The sequence below is a fragment of a genome, unplaced genomic scaffold (genome assembly GCF_019419815.1).
Source record: "Pyrus x bretschneideri cultivar Hongxiangsu unplaced genomic scaffold, Pyrus_bretschneideri_v1 Contig8, whole genome shotgun sequence".
NCBI lineage: Eukaryota > Viridiplantae > Streptophyta > Magnoliopsida > Rosales > Rosaceae > Pyrus > Pyrus x bretschneideri.
Genome location: NW_025999820.1, coordinates 10,343,176 through 10,362,879, shown reverse-complemented (window position 1 = coordinate 10,362,879; position 19,704 = coordinate 10,343,176). Strand labels below are relative to the sequence as shown.

Sequence of the window (19,704 nt, the reverse complement as noted above, 5' to 3'; positions counted from 1 at the left end):
ATTGAAAAGTGATTAGGGTTGGTTCTAATCTCACCATAATCTAATCATGTGTTTTTTGGCCAATCTCTACATTCTAGAGATTTTAGCCTATAAATCTTTTCATTGTATCTTTGACAGCAACCTAATGGTTAAAAACTCCGGAATATACCAAAAAATCTGATATGTTCAACCCTAAAGTCTTGTTTGGCATGCGAGTTTTTGTGAGAAAAGCAAAGAGTGACTGGCTTTCTCGGTCTCTCGATAGGATTATCCTGACAACTGCAGTTTTGTTTCGCATAAAAAATATGAAGCCACACAGAACATAATCCCCACCTTATCACCCTTATCGCAATATTCTTGGAGATATACCAGACAGGCCTCATGGCTCTCAAACATTTGCTCACTCCATTTTCTGGCTTTCTGTTGGCATGTTTGGTTGCCTTCTCTCTCCAAATCTATTTCTCCCCAATATCGCCAGATTCACTTCACCTCCCTCCACCTTCCCACCTTCCCAAAAACAACTTATTACAGGTTTCGTAATCATTTTGGTTTCAGTTCTCAAACGGAGAGCTCACAGCTGGCCGTTTTATAACCATTTTGTTTTCAGTTTTCGAAACAGTTTGGTAACAGAACTGAAGGACCGAAAATGAAATGGTTAGCATACGGGCCACGAGCTTTTTGTTTGAAGTATATACTTGTAACCATGGTGTTTGTTTCTGATTTTTATTATTTTTTTGGGTTTATGTAGAAAGTGATTAAACTTGGGGATGGAGTGCTTCTGGAACCGGAAGATGTTGATGTGGATAAGGAAGGCACACTCTATACAGCAACCAGAGATGGTTGGATCAAAAGGCTTCACAAAAATGGGAGTTGGGAAAACTGGAAGAAGGTGAATACTGATACAACTCTTGGAATCACATTCACAAAAGATGGTGATCTTGTTGCATGTGATACTGATCAGGTAAGAGCATAACATTCTGACCGAAAAATGGAGAAAAATATATGCACCCAGAGATTTATTTATATGTCTCGATCTTGCTCATCACGTAACTTTTTCGTTCTCACTCACAAAGGCAGAGCTATGAAGGGACCACAATGGTTCCAGGTTAATCCTGTCATTTTCTCCGTAAGAGTCAGGGCCCAAATCCAATGTTTTTAGTTTAATTTGTTTCATCAGGTTAGACTTGAGATTGGTGGCTTGCTCGTGGGTTTTGAGGAGAAGGGAGAGATGAAGAAAGTCAAAGAGGCTTGGGGTTTATGTTTAAAGAAGAGGATGATGATACCATAGCAAACTCTAGATGACAATGACAAGTTGCTCACTACACAACATAGTAATTTTTGTAAGATTAGGAGAGTGTTTCAGATTGAGACTTTGGGCCCTTTTAGACTAAAATTTTGACTCTCTCACTGCTTACTCAACACGTTCAGTCACATAATAAGTGAGATAGAGAGATAGAGCAAACCCTTTAAACCTTAAGTCTCTGCTTACACTATCTCACTCACGAGACTTCTAACTTATCACACTGATTCACCTAATGAATGAGATACAGAGTAAACCGTTTAATCGTAAATCGCTGATTACTGATAAGAATCTACATTGCAATACTTGATTTTGATTGTTGCCCCTTGTATGTGTAGGGTTTGCTGAAGATTACTGAAGCTGGTGTGACTGTTCTCACTTCACATGTTAATGGGTCCAAAATAAGGTAACACAATCTTATCCTAAACCACCAAACGCTATCGCATGTTAGTCTGGAGGGAATGTCTTGAAAAATCACCTATTTTAATGCGTCATCTACTTTTTCGATTGGAGAACTAAAATTTATATATTTGACCCGTTATTCATTATAAAACATGTGAAATTTTTTTACATGCAAAAAAGTTAAAATTGTACGAAATACATATTGAAATATTATATTCACACATTTCAAATTACTTTTTTTAAACATTTTTAATTTTTTTAATATTTTTTATCAAGTATTAATAATGTGTAAAAAATATTAAAAAATTAAAAAATGTAAGAGAAGTAATTTGAAATGTGAATATAATCTCTTCATATATAAACAAATTATCGAGAGTTAAGAAAATAATAAAAAAAGAAAAAAATAAAAGCGTGAAAATCATTTTTCTTGAGCAATCGCTGAATATTTTTCCCGAGGCCCAGATCTACTCTCGAGGTAAAAAGTAAAAAGTAGATGAATAGGTAGTCAGTGATTCCATCCGACTGTGGAAAATGACTGGAAAGCAATGTGTTCACTTGGAAAACAACATCCATGTGCAAGCCATGCCCAATACAATTCTGATGTGACACCACCAGAACATTACTAATAAGGTCATGTTATTACATATTGTGGGGTGCGGCAGTTTCCTCACGAAATGGGTCCTATCTGGATTCTAACAAATCGGATCATGTGAATCAAATAATTTTAACCGTTCATGTAAAATCATGTGACTAAGATCATTTTTTTCTTTCAATTTTCTCACTCTTTCTCCTCAACATCGTTATCTTCTACTCTGGCGGCCATCGGCGAAGCAAAACCGTAGAGAAAGAAAGAAAGAAGAAGAAAATGAGAGGGGTTGAAGGTCGGAGAATTATGGAGTTGGAATTGGGGTGTGAGAAGGAGGGGGAGGTGAGTGATAGTAGGGAGATCCGCAGGATCCAGATGGTTCGGATTTGGAGATAAGTTTCCATGAAATGGGGACTTGTACTTAGTTATTAGACACTTCATTAAAAGAATAATTTATTTGGAACGAACTGTCACGTGATATCTTGATTAGTAATGTGTTTTTATGTATAAGTTTTTCCGAACATAATAATTCATTATTAAACTAAAAAGTTACAATGATAGTTAATTCGTTTCATCTAAACTGCTCTCGTATAATAAAACTATAAAGTAAGGAATCTTTTTCTTAATATTGGGACCGATTGCGAAATGTCATACAAACATCATGGTTTGTTGGTTTGTAAGATGAATCCATGACTGTTGCCATCAAAGTTTGGTACTGTTTTTTCCTTTCAACTAAAGAGAAATGAAAAAAACATGATTCAGTTGAGACCATGTCCAACCAAGAATTTATAGAGTTTAACAATATGGTCCAAAGGGCTCATGGGTCCACAACTCTGCCATATGCATGTGATTCTTATCCCAAAATAGTACAAAATGTTAGCACAAGTTGGAAAATACTTTAGTGGTGCTAAGATTAATCGTTACACGTTTTCAGACTGATCTGACTATTGTTATTTTATGGGATTCACAATTATAAATGGTCGGAAATTGATCACATGTGCATACGCAATTGATCTTAACATTTCTTGTACGAATACATAGATGACTGACCTTTGGCTATTTTACTTTGCGGATCCTACAATCATTAATGGCCAAAATTAGCTCACGTGTTCATAAAATTGTCGCACAATGAAACTTAATACCGAACATATTTAGCTATGTTTAGTACTAAAAACATTGAATTCACTGGTTGTTGTTTGTTGCTTCAGGTCATGTCTCTAGTTATGTATTGACTGATCCTAACATTTCTCAAAACCAAAAACACAGGCCCAATGAATGAACATATGTCGATGTTTCCTAAAGTTATAACTTACATGTTGAACACAATCAGATTTGCAGATGATGTGATTGAGGGACCAGATGGTAGTCTATATTTTAGTGTTGCAAGCACCAAATTTGGGCTCCATGATTGGTATCTTGACGTGCTAGAGGCAAAACCCCATGGGCAGCTGCTCAAGTATGATCCATCATCCGGAGAGACTTCAATCCTACTTGATCATTTGGGATTTGCTAATGGGGTTGCAGTTTCAAAAGACCAAGATTATCTGGTGGTCTGTGAAACATGGAAGTAAGTTGTGATGTAACACTTCTTTCTCACTCTATATTTTGGATAAGAAAAAAGTAATTCTATTTTGACACACAATGCTGATCACATTGCAGACACACTCGACTCTAATACAGGCGGGTCTCATACATAATTGTATAGCGCACCTCTATTTGAGAGTGTGTCAGCAATCTTATGTGTCTAAATAACATTATCGATATGAAAAGTGCGTGGCAACTAATTAAAGCATGTTCATGCTTAGATTTAGGTGTTTAAGGTATTGGCTGGAGGGAAAGAACAAAGGGAAGACAGAGATCTTCGTTGAGAATCTTCCTGGTGGACCTGACAACATCAATCTTGCTCCAGATGGGTCTTTTTGGATTGCTCTACTTCAGGTAATACAATCCTAACTGTTCAGATAGCGTTCATGTATCTTACATGGCTTTTGTTGATATAACGGTTCAAACAATATTCGTATGTCATACGCGTTTTTATGATTTGTGCGTGAATGACGCAGTTGACTAGGGAAGGGTTTGAGTTTGTGCACACCTCCAAAGCAGCCAAGCACTTAGTAGCAGCGTCGCGGAAACTGACTGAACTAATGAGCGCAATGCGAACAGAAGCGATGGCGGTGAATGTGGCAGCTGACGGCAAGATTATCAAGAAACTTATGGATCCTGATGGAAGCGTGATATCCTTCGTGACAAATGCTTTGGAGTTTGAGGATCATCTTTACTTGGGAAGCCTGAATACTAACTTCATTGGCAAGCTACCACTGAAAGATGCATAATATGAATCAGAGTGAATAAGAAGCTTGTAGGAAGAATGAAGAACTGGTTTTTCTTGACTTTTTCGTCCCCGAAACGCATAAGCCATGCTTGTTTTTAGGTAATCTGATTCTGAATGCTGTTTCAGCATGAAATAGCATTTACGTCAAGGTGGAACAAAGTATCGAATATGTAATTCCCGCGATCCAATCTAGAAATAAACGGAAGTAGATTTACATCGTCTCCTCAACTTTTTCTTTGTGCACAGCATAAATCGGTACAAATGCATAAAACCAAGACATTCAACCTAATGCAACCGCATTTTCTTCAACCCTTTCTCTTGAACTCCGTTTGGTGACTGCTTTTCCGACGCCCTTGTGCTGATGTCTTTTGCCTTTCTGGTGTTGATGAACTCTGAGAAGGATGGAATTGATGGAAGAGTTATACTCGGGGAAGCACTTTCCGTTGGTGACACAGCTACAGAATTTTCCGATCTAACACTATTGTGGGAGTCACCGCTGGCAGCTTCTGTTGTTCCATCCACCGAAGGTGATGGTGTTGCAGAAGGTTCTGTTTTGGGCCGAGCATTATCTGATGGGGAACAGTTAATGGTTCCAAGGCGATTAGTTAAGGCAGTAGAATCTGCAGTTGATAACCACCTCACCGTACTTGCCACTTGAGAATAATAAAATGATTTCCCAGTTTTCTTATACTTGTTGTAACACTCATTTTCGAGGAAAGAGGCCGATTTTTCCACTTCAATCCTGCACAGAAGATTGTCAACTTTTAGAACCTACAGATAGAAGGATATTCCATGGTTGTGAGAGAATTTAAAATCTCAAGTGTTTTAACTGGTTTGTTGCATATAACGATATAATACATCAGACACCAGTAAAAGCTTACGCTAAGTTCCCAAGCCGCTGCTGACCCTGTTTGAGAGAAGTTTGTAATCTTTGCTTGCTTGCTTCCCTCAGCGTATCAGATATAGCATTCTTGTCCGGTTTATTCATCTGTCATCAAATTAGGCAATAATAGGTATTCAGGGGAAAAGATAAAATTAAATAATAACAAAAAAAACTGCAAAACTTAATCAGATCGAACCTGCTTATCAGAAGATTTATCCTTGTAAAATCTTTCTTCTAAACGCTGCAAGCACTCAATCTTTTCATTGAATCCCAACTTTGCTGGCAACTTTGACCTGGCAAGGTTCTTGGCAGCAAGACCATCTGCGATTTAACGAAGACAATGAATGAGATACATAAACTTGCAGTGTCCTTTAAATCCCCCCTTTCTCTCCCAAAAGAAGTAAAAAGAGAACTATGTTGTAAAAAATATGCCATCGGAATCAGATATGTCCTCCTCAGAACAATCTTCATCATCACGATTCCAGAATTCAGAGGTTTGATCTTCATTTATCACATCTGAGGAGCTGAAATTGACAGACATTAATGAATAAGCAAGCACCGGAGTTACTATTCAATGAACCTTAGACCTGCTAATAAAAAAATTCAAATATCAGGACTAGGTAAAAAGAGAGCACCTGCTCATAAAAATTCGAGAAGAACCAAATTTTTGCCGAGCGACACAAGTACTTGTGAGCTCCTCTAAATACTTGGCCACTAGGTTTGGATGTTTACAGGCATCACATGTTTTCTTACATAGTGATGCAGGTACCTGTTTCGAATGATGTCAGTACGTAGCTCTTTTGGAGCACTGATCTTACACTCTAAAGTACAATGAAGCAAAAGTTTCACTAGGTTATACTACCTGTTCACCAAAGGTCTCAAGAATCTTTTTTCTACGACATCCAGAACCCTCACAATACTCGACCATCTGCATGTTTTTGAAATCAGATTCCAAAAAACAATATTCATAAAGAGTTCATTCACGGACAAAAAACAATTTATTGGCTTTACCTGCTGGAAGTCGGTCAGAGTTTTCTTTGACAACTCTTCCCGTGAGTTGGAGACCTTTGACTTCTTGTTATCAGCATTGCTTAGAATAAATTTCTACAAAAATAATTTAACAAAAAAAAAAATGAAGTGAACAATGAAACCAAGTATAGACCAGCATTGGAGTTGCTAGTAGACAGTCTTATCTAACCAACCATTTTTTTGCAATCATCAATTCCATAGTACAAAAGGCTTCTGGAGAGTTGTTGATCACGACCAGCTCTACCCGACTCTTGGTAGAAGGATTCCATTGACTTGGGAATATTAAAATGACAAACAATTCTGACATCTCTTCTATCTATGCCCTTAAAATTAACCACAAGCCATCAAAGGCACATCAGATCTGGTAAACATTATCTCCAACACAAAGAGAAGAAAAACAAAACAAAAAATTATTGTAAGAGTTTTTAAATAAATGGTAATTCAGTTTCATACCATCCTGAAGGGTCACCAAAAGCACAATTACTGTCCATGCACCAGAATAAGCTCCAAACGCATACATAAAAGACAAAGAGGCAAGGACATCACAATAACAATCATGAGCTGGGAGCAAAAAGATGAATTCCCCTCACCCACACACCCAAAAGAAAGAAAAACAAAAAACAAAGGTTTAATTTATATATACAATCATACCCAAAAGCCACTGTTGCCACAACAACTTGTATCTTAGAGGAAATCCAATTATCTAGGACAGAACTTCGTAACTTATCATTCAACCCTGCATGATAAGCTGAAAGAAGCAAAAGACTAAGAATTATATATATTATAAGTGAATAAAAACACAAGGGTATATGAGCAATTAATTTACAATGCCAAAACATTTGATTTACCAGCACATGAAATTCCACTCCGTGATAGATGAGCAGACAACTCGTCACACATTGTACGTTCAAGGCAGTAAACAATTGCACAAACATCTCCGCTAGATTTTAGCACACCAGACAGATCAGCATAGACATCATCTAAAAGATCTTTGTATCGAACTGCATTATAGAGAAATCTGGTCAGATTTGTCTATATGCATGTGATGCGAGGTAATAAATATTAGCCAAGAGACAATACAAAACAGGATCTGAATCAAGTCATAGACGCAGGGTGAACCTTCATAATGTATATTAGGACGATTGAAAGAAGATCTTAGGGTTAATGGATTATGAAGGCACAAGGACTCTATCACATCCATCTGAACTCTGCACAACAAAAGAATTTGATGATCAAAGAATATAATTAGCCAGTTCCTCACTTTAAAAAGAAGAAATACTGCTCTATAAATCTACAGACAAATTAAAAAATAAATGGTAAAGACGAGCTAATTTTCTATGCAGAGTGTAGTGTAACAAAAGACTCACTTAGGAACGGCTGTAGCTGTTAGAGCCAATATTGGTACACCTGGGAGGTGGCTCCTTAGAGATGACAGCTTACGGTAGCTAGGCCTATTTCAATACAGCAATTAAGGAGACAGAGAACCAAAAGAAAGAATGTCAGAGTTTCTATGGCGTATAGATCAACATTGTAGCGCTTCACTCTCACTTTATTCGAATACTAATGATAGGGAAGTTGACTTAAATAGGTCATGAAATCTAACAGTATGTCTGATAGGGATTAGGGTTATGCTGGCATTTGATTTTTACTACCACTAGTAAGGTTCTTAGACAGTTTTGGTTTTCTTATTGCATTCACTTAAGAGTTTCTGATGATTTATAATCCCCCAATTGTGTGGATCAAACATAATAAATAGTAAATGTGGAAGAGACAATATATCTATTACAAACCTGAAATCGTGGCCCCATGAAGAGATGCAATGTGCCTGAAATTTTTGAAAAAGAGATGTAACTTAAACAAAAGCTGAAAAATTGTCAAGGAAACTCAAACATTCACATACACTGGTTATCGGTACAAAAACAATCTAGCGTCACACCTCATCTATGGCAATGAGATTCAACAACCCTCTCGTGTGAATCTTTGTCAGCTTCATCATAAATCCAGATGTTGCTATCAATTCGGGGGTCACATAAAGCAGCCTCAGAGATGGTTTTCCAGAGTCAAGGTCTTCATGAATCTTAAAATGCAAAAGAGAGAAATCAATATTCTCATGCATAAATACATAGGCACCAATATTTTTTGATCCCAGTGGAAGTCATTTTGATGCAAAGCAAGAAAGACGTCCTAAACCCGAACTCTACCTTATTTTTGGTTTGGGTTGTCTGAGTCGAGGAGAGATACTCTGCAGAAATTCCTTTCTCCTTCAATGCCATCACTTGGTTTTCCTGGTCAAATAAGAAACATACCAAAATCCCACACTCAATTCTCAAGCATGAAAGTTACCGAAATTCGACCGAGAGCAATCATAGGCCTACCTACCATCAAGGCTGCACACAAAATGCAAAACAAAATTTGAGTCAAGTTCAACATTTTCATTTGCTAAAACACGTAAACATCAAGCATGATATGTAATGCACTTATACACACACATAAATTTACACACAATTCACCTATTAAAGGACAGACAACAAGCACGATTCCGGTTTTCTTGGCGAGAGCCGGTATCTGATAACACATGGATTTCCCGCCACCAGTGGGCATAAGACAAAAGCAATCTCTCCCTGCAACCCACAAAACACAAAAACAAAAAATGGGGTTTTTCCAAAGTCAGCTGTAAACATTTTCCCGCATTTTCTCAGCGACCAAACAAGCAATTCTATACCGTACTGAGTAAAATGTAAATAAAATATACATAATATACCTGATAGAACAGCTTCAATGGCTTCCAATTGCTTCCCTCTGAATTCAGGATGCCCAAAATGCCACCTCAGCAGCTTCACCAGAGCTTCCTTCCCCAAACTCTGATTCTTGCTACTGCCGCTCGCATTCTGCAACGGCAATGGCGATTTCTTCATATTTCGTTTTTTTTCACCTGCTCGGATATCCCTGTCTCCAAACACCACCCAATTGAAATCCGATGAACTGTTATCCCTTAACCTTTAGAAAAGCTAATTGCTTGGATACTTGTATCGGATGAAGACCTTTTTCTCTGCATTTCACAGATTACAGAAGAAGCTGGTCGTCATTCGCGAAGCTAGCTTTGTGAGGGGAAGAGAGACGAAGAGGTCGATATTATGGGCCTAAATATTGGGCCGAACCGGAGTTCCGGCCCAAATTCACAATCTATTAACAGTTTTATTGTGACCCAGTTATACGCTCATGTCACGTTAATTAATAATAGACGTGAAGTTTTAACCCTTAGACTCATGTGATGTTGTAGTCGATGGCGGAATCAAGAACTTTCAACGGGATGGGCTATAATTTTCTTTTCCTCCGGTTATTATGTGTTAGTGATGGACTAACTTTGTCCTGGGAGTTGTTAGGGTTGAGTTAACCAATGTTTGCTCAAAGGTGTGAACTAGTCTCTACCAAACGAAGAGGGCGAACTTCATGAAAATTTGCACTACAGTTTTATAGCTCAAGTAGTTAAGTGCATCTCCTCTTACACTCGAAGTCCGGTGCGAGTGAATTTCTTAATAATTTGTTCACCCTCTAATCAATTTAGTCTACTTATGTAACAAAAATGTGATGCTTGATCCCCAAGAAACTTCTTATTGATGATTGCTCTACAAACATCCCATATGAAGCCCATACATATTGTATTGCTCAGGGTACTTCAATAGTCTCAAAAACCACTACATGCTTACACAAACTTCCGGGATCGGCCGAGAAAGGAGCGACCGAGAAAACATTCACATTCATGGACGAAGTCCCAAGAAAACCATATGAATTTTCTTCCAAATCTTCTCACCCACTTCCCTTATTTACTATAAAATTTCTACTTATTACATCTACCAATGATACCATAAAAATGGCCTGCTTACATTTTGGGAGAACAGTCATCGCTTGGAGTAAGACCGATTCTCCCAATTATTCGACATATATAGCACAAAGCTCTCTATATATTACGTTACACAGCACTAACAGTCACCACCTCGGGGAATATTTCATCCAATGCCAGAAGGCTCCGTTATGCACCGGACTGCACGGCTGCCTTCTGAACAAAACCCTTGATGTCGAAAGCATCAGTGCCCTTTTTGGTAATAACACCCTGCTAAGTGAACACAAGGTCATCACATTCAAACACAATGGGCTCTAATTGATTATATCACATAGAGAAGAGTGAGTATACCTTCTCGGTTATGATACCGGTTATTAGATTGGCAGGGGTAACATCGAAAGCTGGGTTCCAGACAGCAATTCCGGATGCAGCAACTTGTTCCCCGAGCCCTCCGTGTGTGTTCAACAATTCCTTTGGGGATCTCTCCTCTATTATTATCTCTTCCCCGGAGGAAAGAGATAAGTCGATGGAAGTGAGTGGTGCAGCCACGAAAAATGGAATGTTATGGTGCTTTGCACTTACGGCAACACTGTAGGTTCCAATCTTGTTAGCGGTGTCACCTGAATTAAGTAAATCAGTTACACAAACCTCCATATGAATAGAATGCTAAAGCAGATGAGTGGTAGATTCCATTTCATGAGTGGTAGATTCCATTTCAAATACCATTTGCAGCCACACGATCTGCTCCAACAACTACAGCATTCACACGTCCAAATTTCATTAATGCAGCTGCAGCAGAATCTGCTATAAGAGTGCCTGGTATGTTATCATGCACCAACTCAAATGCTGTGAGTCTGGATCCCTGTAATTGATTTATAATCGTGTATCAATAATATTCAGAAACGCATTTTGAATATTTTCACTTAAGTGAGTAGCTAAATACAACTATCAGCTCAATGACCTGGCATTTACACCACAAGAGTGGCTAAATATAACACCGAGGCAGGCTTCCAACATGTTCGGATGCAAAACTAAATCCCAACGATACTTTCACCCGACTTCAAACAACAGCATGCTACTAGTCTCAAGACCACTTTGTTTAACTAATATCAACACTTAACGTATGTGAATATCACGAAAAATTCTGTGGAGAATGTTTGATGCTAAGAAAAAATCGAACACCTAGAGAGTTGACACTCACTTGATTGAATGGACGCGACTCTGTACAATAGGCCCTTTCTAACACTCCTTCAGTATGAAGTGAACGGATGACACCAAGAGCAGTACCATAACCAGCTGTTGCAAGACTGCATTTACAAAACATATCACGGTCAGACAAAACCAATACGAAAAATTGAGTCTATATATGTAAAACCACCCTTTGTTTGTTCAATGTAAATAACCAAATCATCAAGTATGCGTTCCCGGGAAAATACCTGCCAGTGTTGCAATGGGTCAACATAGAAATGTTCTTAGAGTTTCCCAGTAGGTGTTGAATAAAACTTGCTCCATGAGATCCAATAGCCTTGTTTGAGGCTACATCGTCCTTGAGCATGATTTCGGAAGCTTCTATGTAAGCCTATCAAATTGAGCAAACAAAGCAAGTACAACGGAAGATTAGCATTATCAAATAGATTCTTAGGGCCAAAATCAAATCACAAGAAAAGTAACGTTTCAGATTTCGAAGGAAAGAGCACCTCAAACACTTTCCTTGCGTCCGAAGTAGTAGTGGCAACCTCGGATGCAATTTGCTTCAGTTTAGCTGCAGCATCCGAAAGATTGACAGCAGTTGGTCGGCTAAAATGGACACCACACAATCAGAATGCCGCATCAATTCCACAATTCAAACACTTGAAAACTACAAACATACCTGGAGACAAGGTACTCCAATTTCATGACAATGAAAGAAAACGCTTCGTCGGGGGTTCCATTGAAATCCTCCAAGTTAAAAATTTCCACAGCCAATGAGAGAGCCGCCGCGATAGCAATGGCGGGTGCGCCGCGCACCACCATATCTTTGATTGCGTGCCTGAAAAAAGAAAACAAGAACCGAATTCGTAAAATCAGAAAACAAAAGATTCATAGCACTTGGAAAGAGCAAAGCTTCAGTCTTTCACCATCCATCTGTGGAGTCCCGGATATCCAAATACGTACTTTGCAATGGGAGCTTCGTCTGTTCAAAACCCACAAACCTAATAGTTAAATTCTACCATTTTTTCGCTGAGAGAGAGCTTAATCCCATAAAAATTTAACAAATAAATACAATTGAATTCTTAGAGAGAGAGAGAGAGAGAGAGAGAGAGAGAGAGAGAGACCTGATCGAGTAGCTGAAGGGAGCCGCGCTTGTAGCAGATGGCCTGGAGGGAGTTGGGCGCTGGGGTACCGTCTGTGAACTCCATTTCCAGCTGAGCCTAGTACGACGACGTTTCCAATTGCGTTAGAGTTTTAGGGTTTTCAGTGAAAGAAGAAGGAAGGGGAGGAGGAGGCAAAGTTAAGGTTACCTGACGGTGCTGCTTCTGCTTCCGGTCAGCTTCTGTGTCTCTCTCCCTCTTCTTCTTCTTCTGTGCTGTTGCCTGCTGCTGGAGACTTACCGGTGGAGGCAGGGAAAGAACCGCTTGTTAATGGGCCACGTCTGTGGAACGGGCCCAATGCTACAAAATGTAGGGCCCATTTGGCATGTGATTTTTAAAGGTGGTATCAGTTTTTACAAAGCTATGGACCGTTTGGCATGTGATTTTAAAGATTATTATCCAGGAATGCTTTTAGAAAGATTGAAAATGCGTATTTATAAATAAAAGTGTTTTTTCTAATATTAAAAATATCATTATTTATCTTTTTTGAGGGTCGGAAAAACTCATATAGATATTTCAGCATCCCCTGGTTACAAGACTGGCTTCCACACCAACAGAAGGTTTCGAACCTGAGATCTCCAATTTTTTGTTTTAAGAAAGTCTCGTAATCCGTCATTTACCATTGGACCATCAGCATATTTAGAAACAATAGTTTCGAGAGAAGTATCAACTCTCTATCAGCCAATCAACAGTACCAAACCACTCTTAAAAGGTCAACACAGTATTCGTGATGAGATGAAAAATAGCAGGAGGCAGATTGTTTGCCGTCCTAATATGGTGCCCTCTTCATGCCCTCCTATTTTGTGCTGTCACGGTTAAGCCACGTCAATATTTTATGTTAATTTTTTTTATAAAGATAATAAGACAAAAAATAATAAGAATATAAAATATTAACTTGGATTAACCGTGACCATATAAATAGAAAGACACCATATTCGGAGGGCAGACAATCTGCCTCCAAAATAGCAATGTTAACGGGCACAAACCAAGAAAATATTCGAGTGAGAAAAAGTATAGTTTAAGTGATTTGTCCAAATATCAAGAAAGGGTGAATGTGACTCGTCAAGTGGTCCCAAGTATATATTATGAATTTTACATTTTTTTTTTAACAAACGATATTTTTGAAGAAGAGGTGATCTTAACCTCACAAGAAGCTAGTAATAATGTAGTTCAAATTCACCTTTGGTGAGAATCGAATCTAAGACTTTTCACTTATAAGTGAAGAGGAATACCACTAGACCATAGTACTAAGTGATTACGTTTATTTATTTTATGTATTTCATCAATTATTATTTTATATATTTGTTGGATCTTAGCCACTCCTCCCTTAATGTAGATAATCTTGCTAAAAAAAAGTCAACTAATATTTTTGTGTGAAAAATATGGGTCGGAAAATGATCATATTTAGCTGACTATTATTGACCCTTGTTGTCCATTTTGAATACTATTGTAGTTTTGACTACTTTTATTCTTTAAAATAATTACAGTTTTTGTTAGAAAAAATTCCTTCAAGGAGGAATAAGGAAGGAATGGAAGAATTTAAAGTTGATTTGAATTTTGATATTTAGATATTTAATTACGAATTTTAGGAGAATGTTAATATTTTTTTATCTTCATGAAAAATTTAGAAGCGAACTGATTTCAGTTCTTTTTATTTTAGTAAATGTAGACAACTTAATAATCAAAATAATTCTAATTCTCAAATTTTGTAAGTAAATATGTCTTAAAATAACAAAACAAATGTCCTAAAATATTTATAAAAAAAATAGATTATTAAAAACGTTTATGTAAGAAACTGACGTACTCTCGTAAAAGAAAATGATGGCCACAACTCACTAGTCAAAAGTATTGTGTCGTCAAACCTCACGGATTGATAAAAGATTTTTCTTCATTTAAAAAATAAATGTAACAATCAAAACAATGTTTTTTCTTCATTTGTCAAAAAATAATATTTGATTATTTAAATATACGTAAAAATTCTTATTCAAAATTCTTCATATTTATATTACAGAATTTTGTACATGTGATCAAAATTGTTCATATTATAAATCACTATGTAAATATTCTCTAAAAAAATGAATTAAAACTAGATTGCTTAGTCAATCTATTGTACCAAATAAATAGAAGATTCGTAATACTTTTACTAATTTCATTCATCTATTTTTATACAGTTCGATTACTGAACGATTTTAGTTTTAATTTAATTTTATGCAAAAATAACTTTATAGAATGATTTATAATATAAACAATTCTAATAATAAGAACATCGTTTCATAAATTGGCAACGCATAGTTTTATATATTAGCAGAAAAAGAAGATTTTATTCTAATTTAAACACAAAACTATATAATTTAATTGAAAAAAAAAAAAAAAAAAAAAACAGTTGTCACACGCGTAGTGTTTGAATAATCCGTACGATTTCTTTCCACAACTGTAATGCGCCTCAACCCGTTCCGTCAAATCCCCAGCCCTCCCACCAAACTACCAGAATTTCCATTTCCCCCTTTTTTTCTCCTAACAAATTTCTCACACGTCTTTCCATTTTCTCCACAAATTTTCACTAACTTTCTCAATTCGGTAAATCCGGTGCTGGGAATTGCTGGCGTTTTTGGGCAGTTTCCGTCTCAGGTAATCCGGTCTGTCTTCTTCTCAGATGCAGCTAAAGTTTCAAGCTTTAATTTGTATTTTATCCCCCAATTTAGCTACTTGTATGCAGGAAACGAACCCTTTTCAGATCCGGGGGTTTTCCATTGGAGAAATGCCACTGTTTCAGCTTCGAATTCGAAGTCTTGTATAATTTAGGACAAACCCATGATTGCTTAAGCCTTCATATGCTAGGATTTTGTTTCTGCATTCAATTTGTTAGAGGTGGGGGAGCTTGTTGGATTACTGTTTATCATTTTGAACCATTAATTTATGATGCATTGAATCTTAGGCTCCTTCATCGATTCAATGCGTGTTTTCGTGCGGTAATAGAGTGAATCCATGTCGAAAGACGGAGTTGTTCATTGCTATCTTGAGATTTGTATTGAGCAGACACATTTTTGATACCGGGAAACTGTGTAAAGTTGTATGATGTTTTTAAGTTCTAACATGCTTGTATGATCTTTGTATTGTGGATGTAGAATGAAAGGATGCTTTTATGGACTGAAGGGTAAACACCTCTCTCTTGTTACCATTGTTCTCTTGTGCACCACCATTCTTATATGGGGATGGAAGAAAACCCCGATTCTTACTGGCTTGGTACCGCCCCAAACCCGTTTGCATTTGGGTCCAGGTTTGTCTCTATACTTTAGTAGTGCATTTCTTTTCCTTTAGACAAACGCTGTTGGTTTTCTGTCAATACTCAATAGCTTGTTTGTATTTTCCATTTGGTGTTCGGCGCAGAGATAACGGATGATTTTGTAGATAACAATGTACCTTCAGAACAAGAAATAGATGTGGGCAAAGGGGTAACAACATTTGTTCGAGAAGATACTGTAAAAGAAGAATTACAACTCGGAGCTCCACCAGACTCTGAACAAAACTCTGATAAAAGTGAAGAGATTAGTAGTGACATAGCATCAAACCAGGTTGAGAAGAATGGTAAGTATTGTTTTCCTTTGTGCTCTTGGAGTTAGATCCTTGTGAAGAGTTTGTGATTGATATGTTGGTTTTCTGATTGTATATCTTAATTTGTCGTACGTCTTGTAAGTCAAATTGTTGTGTTCACTAGCGTAGCATGGTGGTGTTGTGCCAAATCAAATATTCTCTTAAAATTATCTTGTTATGACATTACTATCTTGTTTTTCTTTTTGTACAGACATGTTCAAATGTTGACATTCATCCCTGTAATTCTATTTCTCTTGTCAACATGTCATCTTTATGCTTTAAACATCATGAAATAATATGGACTTGAATTGTATGTTATTATGGTGCAGGGATTTTAACAAGTGTGTCAAAAGAAAGAGAAAAACGTAAACAAGTTCAGGAAGCGGAAATAGATGGCAAGGCTGTTGATGTAAGACAGAAAGAAAAAGCAGAGGAAAATAATGCAGATGTGCAAAAGCAAAATGGGGAGATAGGGACATCATTAGGTTCTGCGTATGCAAATACCTCAGTTGACAAGTTGACAACACACACGCAAACTCCAGGTAATAATCTCTTTTAAGTTATGCCATAAAAGAATCTTGACCTAGACCAATTTGTTATTTGTTAGCTTTCGTGATTATATTACTGATTGTCATTTATCTGGCGATAGCTCCAGTCTGCAATTATGCAAAGGGAAAATGGGTTGTGGACCATAAGAAGCCTCTGTATTCTGGGCATGGCTGTAAACAGTGGCTGTCAAGTATGTGGTCTTGCCGGAAGACACAGCGCACGGATTTTGCCTATGAGAAGGTTTCATGGCAGCCCAAAGATTGCCAAATGGAAGAATTTGAAGGCTCTAAGTTCTTGAAAAGGTATTAAATTGTTAAAATTAAACAGTTTCGATTGCAAGGTTTCATATTATTACTATTCTTTGTTTGGATCTGGTCTGATGTGACCTTAGCCCCCTCCTATGCATAAATCTGATCTATAATGATTGTTTCTTCTATAGATGCAATCCATTCTGCGCTCAAGTTAACGAACAAGTTATGTTGTTTTAGTTAGTAGATCTCTTATTTCGTACACATAAGTATCAATCGAGGATTCGGTGGCTTCATAGACCATTAGTGTTTCTACACTTGACCTTGCTAAGGCTTACAGCACTTTCCAAATAATGGACACCTCAAAAATACCTTGCATTTTAGTTTCTCTTGTCCGTTCATCTATTTGAAGAATTTAAGGTTTTTAACCTTTTTTTTCTTTAGGTTTTAATCACTTTGAGTGATTTATTTGCTTCTTTTTCTTCTTTATTTGTCAGAGCGACTATAGCCTGACGTACTGTGATAATGTGAGTATTGTATTATTGTATTCAGGATGCAACACAAAACTCTAGCTTTTGTTGGAGATTCATTGGGCCGACAGCAGTTCCAGTCGTTAATGTGCATGATCACAGGTGGTAAGGAGAGGCATGATGTTATAGATGTGGGGCCTGAATACGGGATAGTCCAAGCGCGTGGTGATCTCCGCCCTGGTGGGTGGGCATATCGGTTCCCAAGCACCAACACTACCATCCTCTATTACTGGTCATCAACCCTCTGTGATCTGGAGCCTATTGATCCTTCAAACCCAACCACTGATTATGCCATGCACCTTGATAGGCCACCTGCATTCTTGCGCCAATATATTCATAAACTTAACATCCTGGTCCTCAATACTGGGCACCACTGGAATCGTGGAAAGCTTAAAGCTAACCGCTGGGTAATGCATCTTGGGGGTGTGCCGAACACTGACAGGAAGATAGCTGTGATTTGGAAGGCCAAGAACGTGACAGTCCACAGTATCATTAATTGGGTGAACTCCCAGCTCCCAAAATACCCAGGTCTCAAAGCTTTCTACCGGACCATCTCGCCGAGGCATTTTGTAGGTGGTGAATGGAACACAGGAGGAAGCTGTGACAACACCACTCCTATGTCAATAGGAAAGGAAGTATTGCAAGACGTGTCTAGTGACACAGATGCTGCAGGCGCAGCGAAGGGAACAGGGGTTAAGCTCTTGGATATAACAGCTCTATCCCAGGTTAGGGATGAGGGTCATATGTCCCGATTCAGCATAACAGCGAAACCAGGCGTGCAAGATTGTCTGCATTGGTGTTTACCTGGTGTTCCAGATACATGGAATGAAATTCTTTTTGCACAAATCTAGTCCAATGTAATTGATACCGGTGAAGTTTTTCTCAAACGCCTGAAAACGGCTCCATGGTTCAGGTCAAGGGTTGAAGGCCTCCATCCCAAAGAAGGGGAGATGTCACGGGCGAAGTTCTACATTGAAGTTGGGCACAGACTTTGATTGCTGGAGAAAATGGCGACCAGATGATTCACCGACCACAACATTATGTGGACAATGTGAATCCCGGTCCCTGTGGTGTACTTTGTATATCTCTTGTTGTAGGTTTGTATCTTCGTTGATCGATACCTTCTCTTCAGTTTTGGTTAGTTTGCTTAACCCCCGAGATTGAGGCTGCGAGATTTCAGATATTCTGCAGAGGGAGGTAGGATTAGAGATCCAGGATTGAAAGAATGAGATTTTCAAGTCATGAATTTTTTGTGTAGAATTTTGTGTACTCGTAAATTGTAATGTCAAATTCCAAATAGTCGAATATATACAGCTTTTTAATCTTCCATATGCATTTTCTATGGGAATTTTGTTGCTTTTGTACACGTTCATCTGATCCTTGAGAATATTGAAAACGAAAAGTCAAGCACAAGAATCAAACCAAAGAAACTGAAATTATTCAATAATTTATTGTGTTTTCAATATAAGGGATAATTTACTTCAAAATAATCTAAACTGCAAGAATGCAAACTCAAACTCGAGTGTATAGAGAGTTTATCATTGAAAGTGGATTAAATCGATCAGACTTAACAATGATGATATTGAATTTGTAAAATTAGGCAACCATCCTATGTAGTAGGAAAAACATAATTCCATCGCTAAAATCGATTCTACGAAAAAAAGACGACTTGTCGTCTGTTGAGCAAAAAATAATCAAAAAAATTATGGAGGCAACACGTAAACTTTTGGGTGAAAAGACAAAATTACCCTCGAGACACATCGGGATTCTCACGCGCATGCAACAGACAATGAGTCAAAGATGATCAAAATAGTATTTATTCAAAACTCTCACTGAAAAGATAACTCCCAATTATTCTATTTAAATTGGGATTGATTACCATGTTAATTGCAAGATATTATGTCACATAATGTCTTACAATTAATCTCATAAAACCACCATAGGTGGCCGGTCCCTATTTTCCAAATAGGGTTGGCCACACCCCTATAAATAGTCTCATTTTTCTCCAAAAAGCTAAGTTCATTTTCTACCAAAAATTCCTAAACACCTTATCTCTCAAATTCTAACTTTGGCATCAGAGATT

General features: G+C 37.6%; 4 protein-coding genes across 13 annotated transcripts; 2 read left to right on the top strand and 2 right to left on the bottom strand.

Annotated features, from left to right (window-relative positions):
• Positions 1–215: 215 nt before the first annotated feature.
• On the top strand, positions 216–4,827 carry LOC103929694 (protein STRICTOSIDINE SYNTHASE-LIKE 4). 3 transcript variants are annotated; one of them, XM_048575470.1, is made up of 6 exons: positions 216–510; positions 728–868; positions 1,618–1,685; positions 3,598–3,834; positions 4,073–4,205; positions 4,328–4,827. In XM_048575470.1, exons 1-6 carry the CDS (start codon positions 361–363, stop codon positions 4,598–4,600), a joined length of 1,002 nt encoding a protein of 333 aa, XP_048431427.1. In that variant the 5' UTR covers positions 216–360; the 3' UTR covers positions 4,601–4,827. The 3 variants fall into 3 exon arrangements, with proteins under 3 accessions (XP_048431427.1, XP_009337197.1, XP_048431428.1); XM_009338922.3 differs by having other exon boundaries at positions 219–510; positions 728–940; XM_048575471.1 differs by having other exon boundaries at positions 491–633; positions 728–940.
• On the bottom strand, positions 4,767–9,615 carry LOC103929696 (ATP-dependent DNA helicase Q-like 3). 3 transcript variants are annotated; one of them, XM_009338924.3, is made up of 19 exons: positions 9,273–9,614; positions 9,022–9,132; positions 8,891–8,898; positions 8,713–8,796; positions 8,448–8,588; positions 8,302–8,336; positions 7,879–7,962; positions 7,631–7,719; positions 7,360–7,512; positions 7,163–7,259; positions 6,965–6,968; positions 6,685–6,834; positions 6,494–6,586; positions 6,345–6,410; positions 6,118–6,251; positions 5,915–6,006; positions 5,679–5,803; positions 5,481–5,587; positions 4,767–5,341 (listed from the first exon to the last, which is right to left on the bottom strand). In XM_009338924.3, the coding sequence occupies exons 1-19, from the start codon at positions 9,424–9,426 to the stop codon at positions 4,885–4,887; spliced, it is 2,184 nt and encodes a 727-aa protein (XP_009337199.2). In that variant the 5' UTR covers positions 9,427–9,614; the 3' UTR covers positions 4,767–4,884. The 3 variants fall into 3 exon arrangements, with proteins under 3 accessions (XP_009337199.2, XP_048431425.1, XP_048431426.1); XM_048575468.1 differs by lacking the exon at positions 7,879–7,962 and having other exon boundaries at positions 9,273–9,615; XM_048575469.1 differs by lacking the exon at positions 9,273–9,614 and having other exon boundaries at positions 8,887–8,898.
• Positions 9,616–10,100: 485 nt separating this feature from the next.
• On the bottom strand, positions 10,101–13,012 carry LOC103929697 (methylthioribose-1-phosphate isomerase). The gene is made up of 10 exons (XM_018643120.2): positions 12,854–13,012; positions 12,668–12,763; positions 12,470–12,525; positions 12,223–12,381; positions 12,050–12,149; positions 11,789–11,931; positions 11,554–11,659; positions 11,076–11,214; positions 10,704–10,972; positions 10,101–10,622 (listed from the first exon to the last, which is right to left on the bottom strand). Exons 2-10 carry the CDS (start codon positions 12,749–12,751, stop codon positions 10,542–10,544), a joined length of 1,137 nt encoding a protein of 378 aa, XP_018498636.2. The 5' UTR covers positions 12,752–12,763; positions 12,854–13,012; the 3' UTR covers positions 10,101–10,541.
• Positions 13,013–15,100: 2,088 nt separating this feature from the next.
• LOC103929693 (protein trichome birefringence-like 16) lies at positions 15,101–18,950 on the top strand. 6 transcript variants are annotated; one of them, XM_048575603.1, is made up of 7 exons: positions 15,202–15,331; positions 15,420–15,571; positions 15,829–15,980; positions 16,091–16,288; positions 16,624–16,836; positions 16,944–17,145; positions 17,644–18,950. In XM_048575603.1, the coding sequence occupies exons 3-7, from the start codon at positions 15,830–15,832 to the stop codon at positions 18,470–18,472; spliced, it is 1,593 nt and encodes a 530-aa protein (XP_048431560.1). In that variant the 5' UTR covers positions 15,202–15,331; positions 15,420–15,571; position 15,829; the 3' UTR covers positions 18,473–18,950. The 6 variants fall into 6 exon arrangements, with proteins under 6 accessions (XP_018498638.2, XP_048431557.1, XP_009337195.3 ...); XM_018643122.2 differs by lacking the exon at positions 15,420–15,571 and having other exon boundaries at positions 15,101–15,339; positions 16,950–17,145; XM_048575600.1 differs by lacking the exon at positions 15,420–15,571 and having other exon boundaries at positions 15,104–15,339; positions 16,112–16,288.
• Positions 18,951–19,704: the final 754 nt, after the last annotated feature.

What these genes read in the sequence shown, in the direction of transcription:
- LOC103929694 (XM_009338922.3), top strand. Translation starts at nt 361, where the DNA reads ATGGCTCTCAAACATTTGCTCACTCCATTTTCTGGCTTTCTGTTGGCA. An exon ending in GTGGTCTGTGAAACATGGAA is followed by an intron (nt 3,835 to 4,072) that starts GTAAGTTGTGAT and finishes GTTCATGCTTAG; the next exon opens with ATTTAGGTGTTTAAGGTATT. An exon ending in TTTGGATTGCTCTACTTCAG is followed by an intron (nt 4,206 to 4,327) that starts GTAATACAATCC and finishes TGAATGACGCAG; the next exon opens with TTGACTAGGGAAGGGTTTGA.
- LOC103929696 (XM_009338924.3), bottom strand. Translation starts at nt 9,426, where the DNA reads ATGAAGAAATCGCCATTGCCGTTGCAGAATGCGAGCGGCAGTAGCAAG. An exon ending in CAACCCAAACCAAAAATAAG is followed by an intron (nt 8,589 to 8,712) that starts GTAGAGTTCGGG and finishes TTGCATTTTAAG; the next exon opens with ATTCATGAAGACCTTGACTC. An exon ending in ACAGCTACAGCCGTTCCTAA is followed by an intron (nt 7,720 to 7,878) that starts GTGAGTCTTTTG and finishes TTTGTTGTGCAG; the next exon opens with AGTTCAGATGGATGTGATAG.
- LOC103929697 (XM_018643120.2), bottom strand. Translation starts at nt 12,751, where the DNA reads ATGGAGTTCACAGACGGTACCCCAGCGCCCAACTCCCTCCAGGCCATC. An exon ending in TTGGAGTACCTTGTCTCCAG is followed by an intron (nt 12,150 to 12,222) that starts GTATGTTTGTAG and finishes TGTCCATTTTAG; the next exon opens with CCGACCAACTGCTGTCAATC. An exon ending in ACCCATTGCAACACTGGCAG is followed by an intron (nt 11,660 to 11,788) that starts GTATTTTCCCGG and finishes TTGTAAATGCAG; the next exon opens with TCTTGCAACAGCTGGTTATG.
- LOC103929693 (XM_009338920.3), top strand. Translation starts at nt 15,140, where the DNA reads ATGCGCCTCAACCCGTTCCGTCAAATCCCCAGCCCTCCCACCAAACTA. An exon ending in TTTCCGTCTCAGGTAATCCG is followed by an intron (nt 15,340 to 15,828) that starts GTCTGTCTTCTT and finishes TTGTGGATGTAG; the next exon opens with AATGAAAGGATGCTTTTATG. An exon ending in AAACCAGGTTGAGAAGAATG is followed by an intron (nt 16,289 to 16,623) that starts GTAAGTATTGTT and finishes ATTATGGTGCAG; the next exon opens with GGATTTTAACAAGTGTGTCA.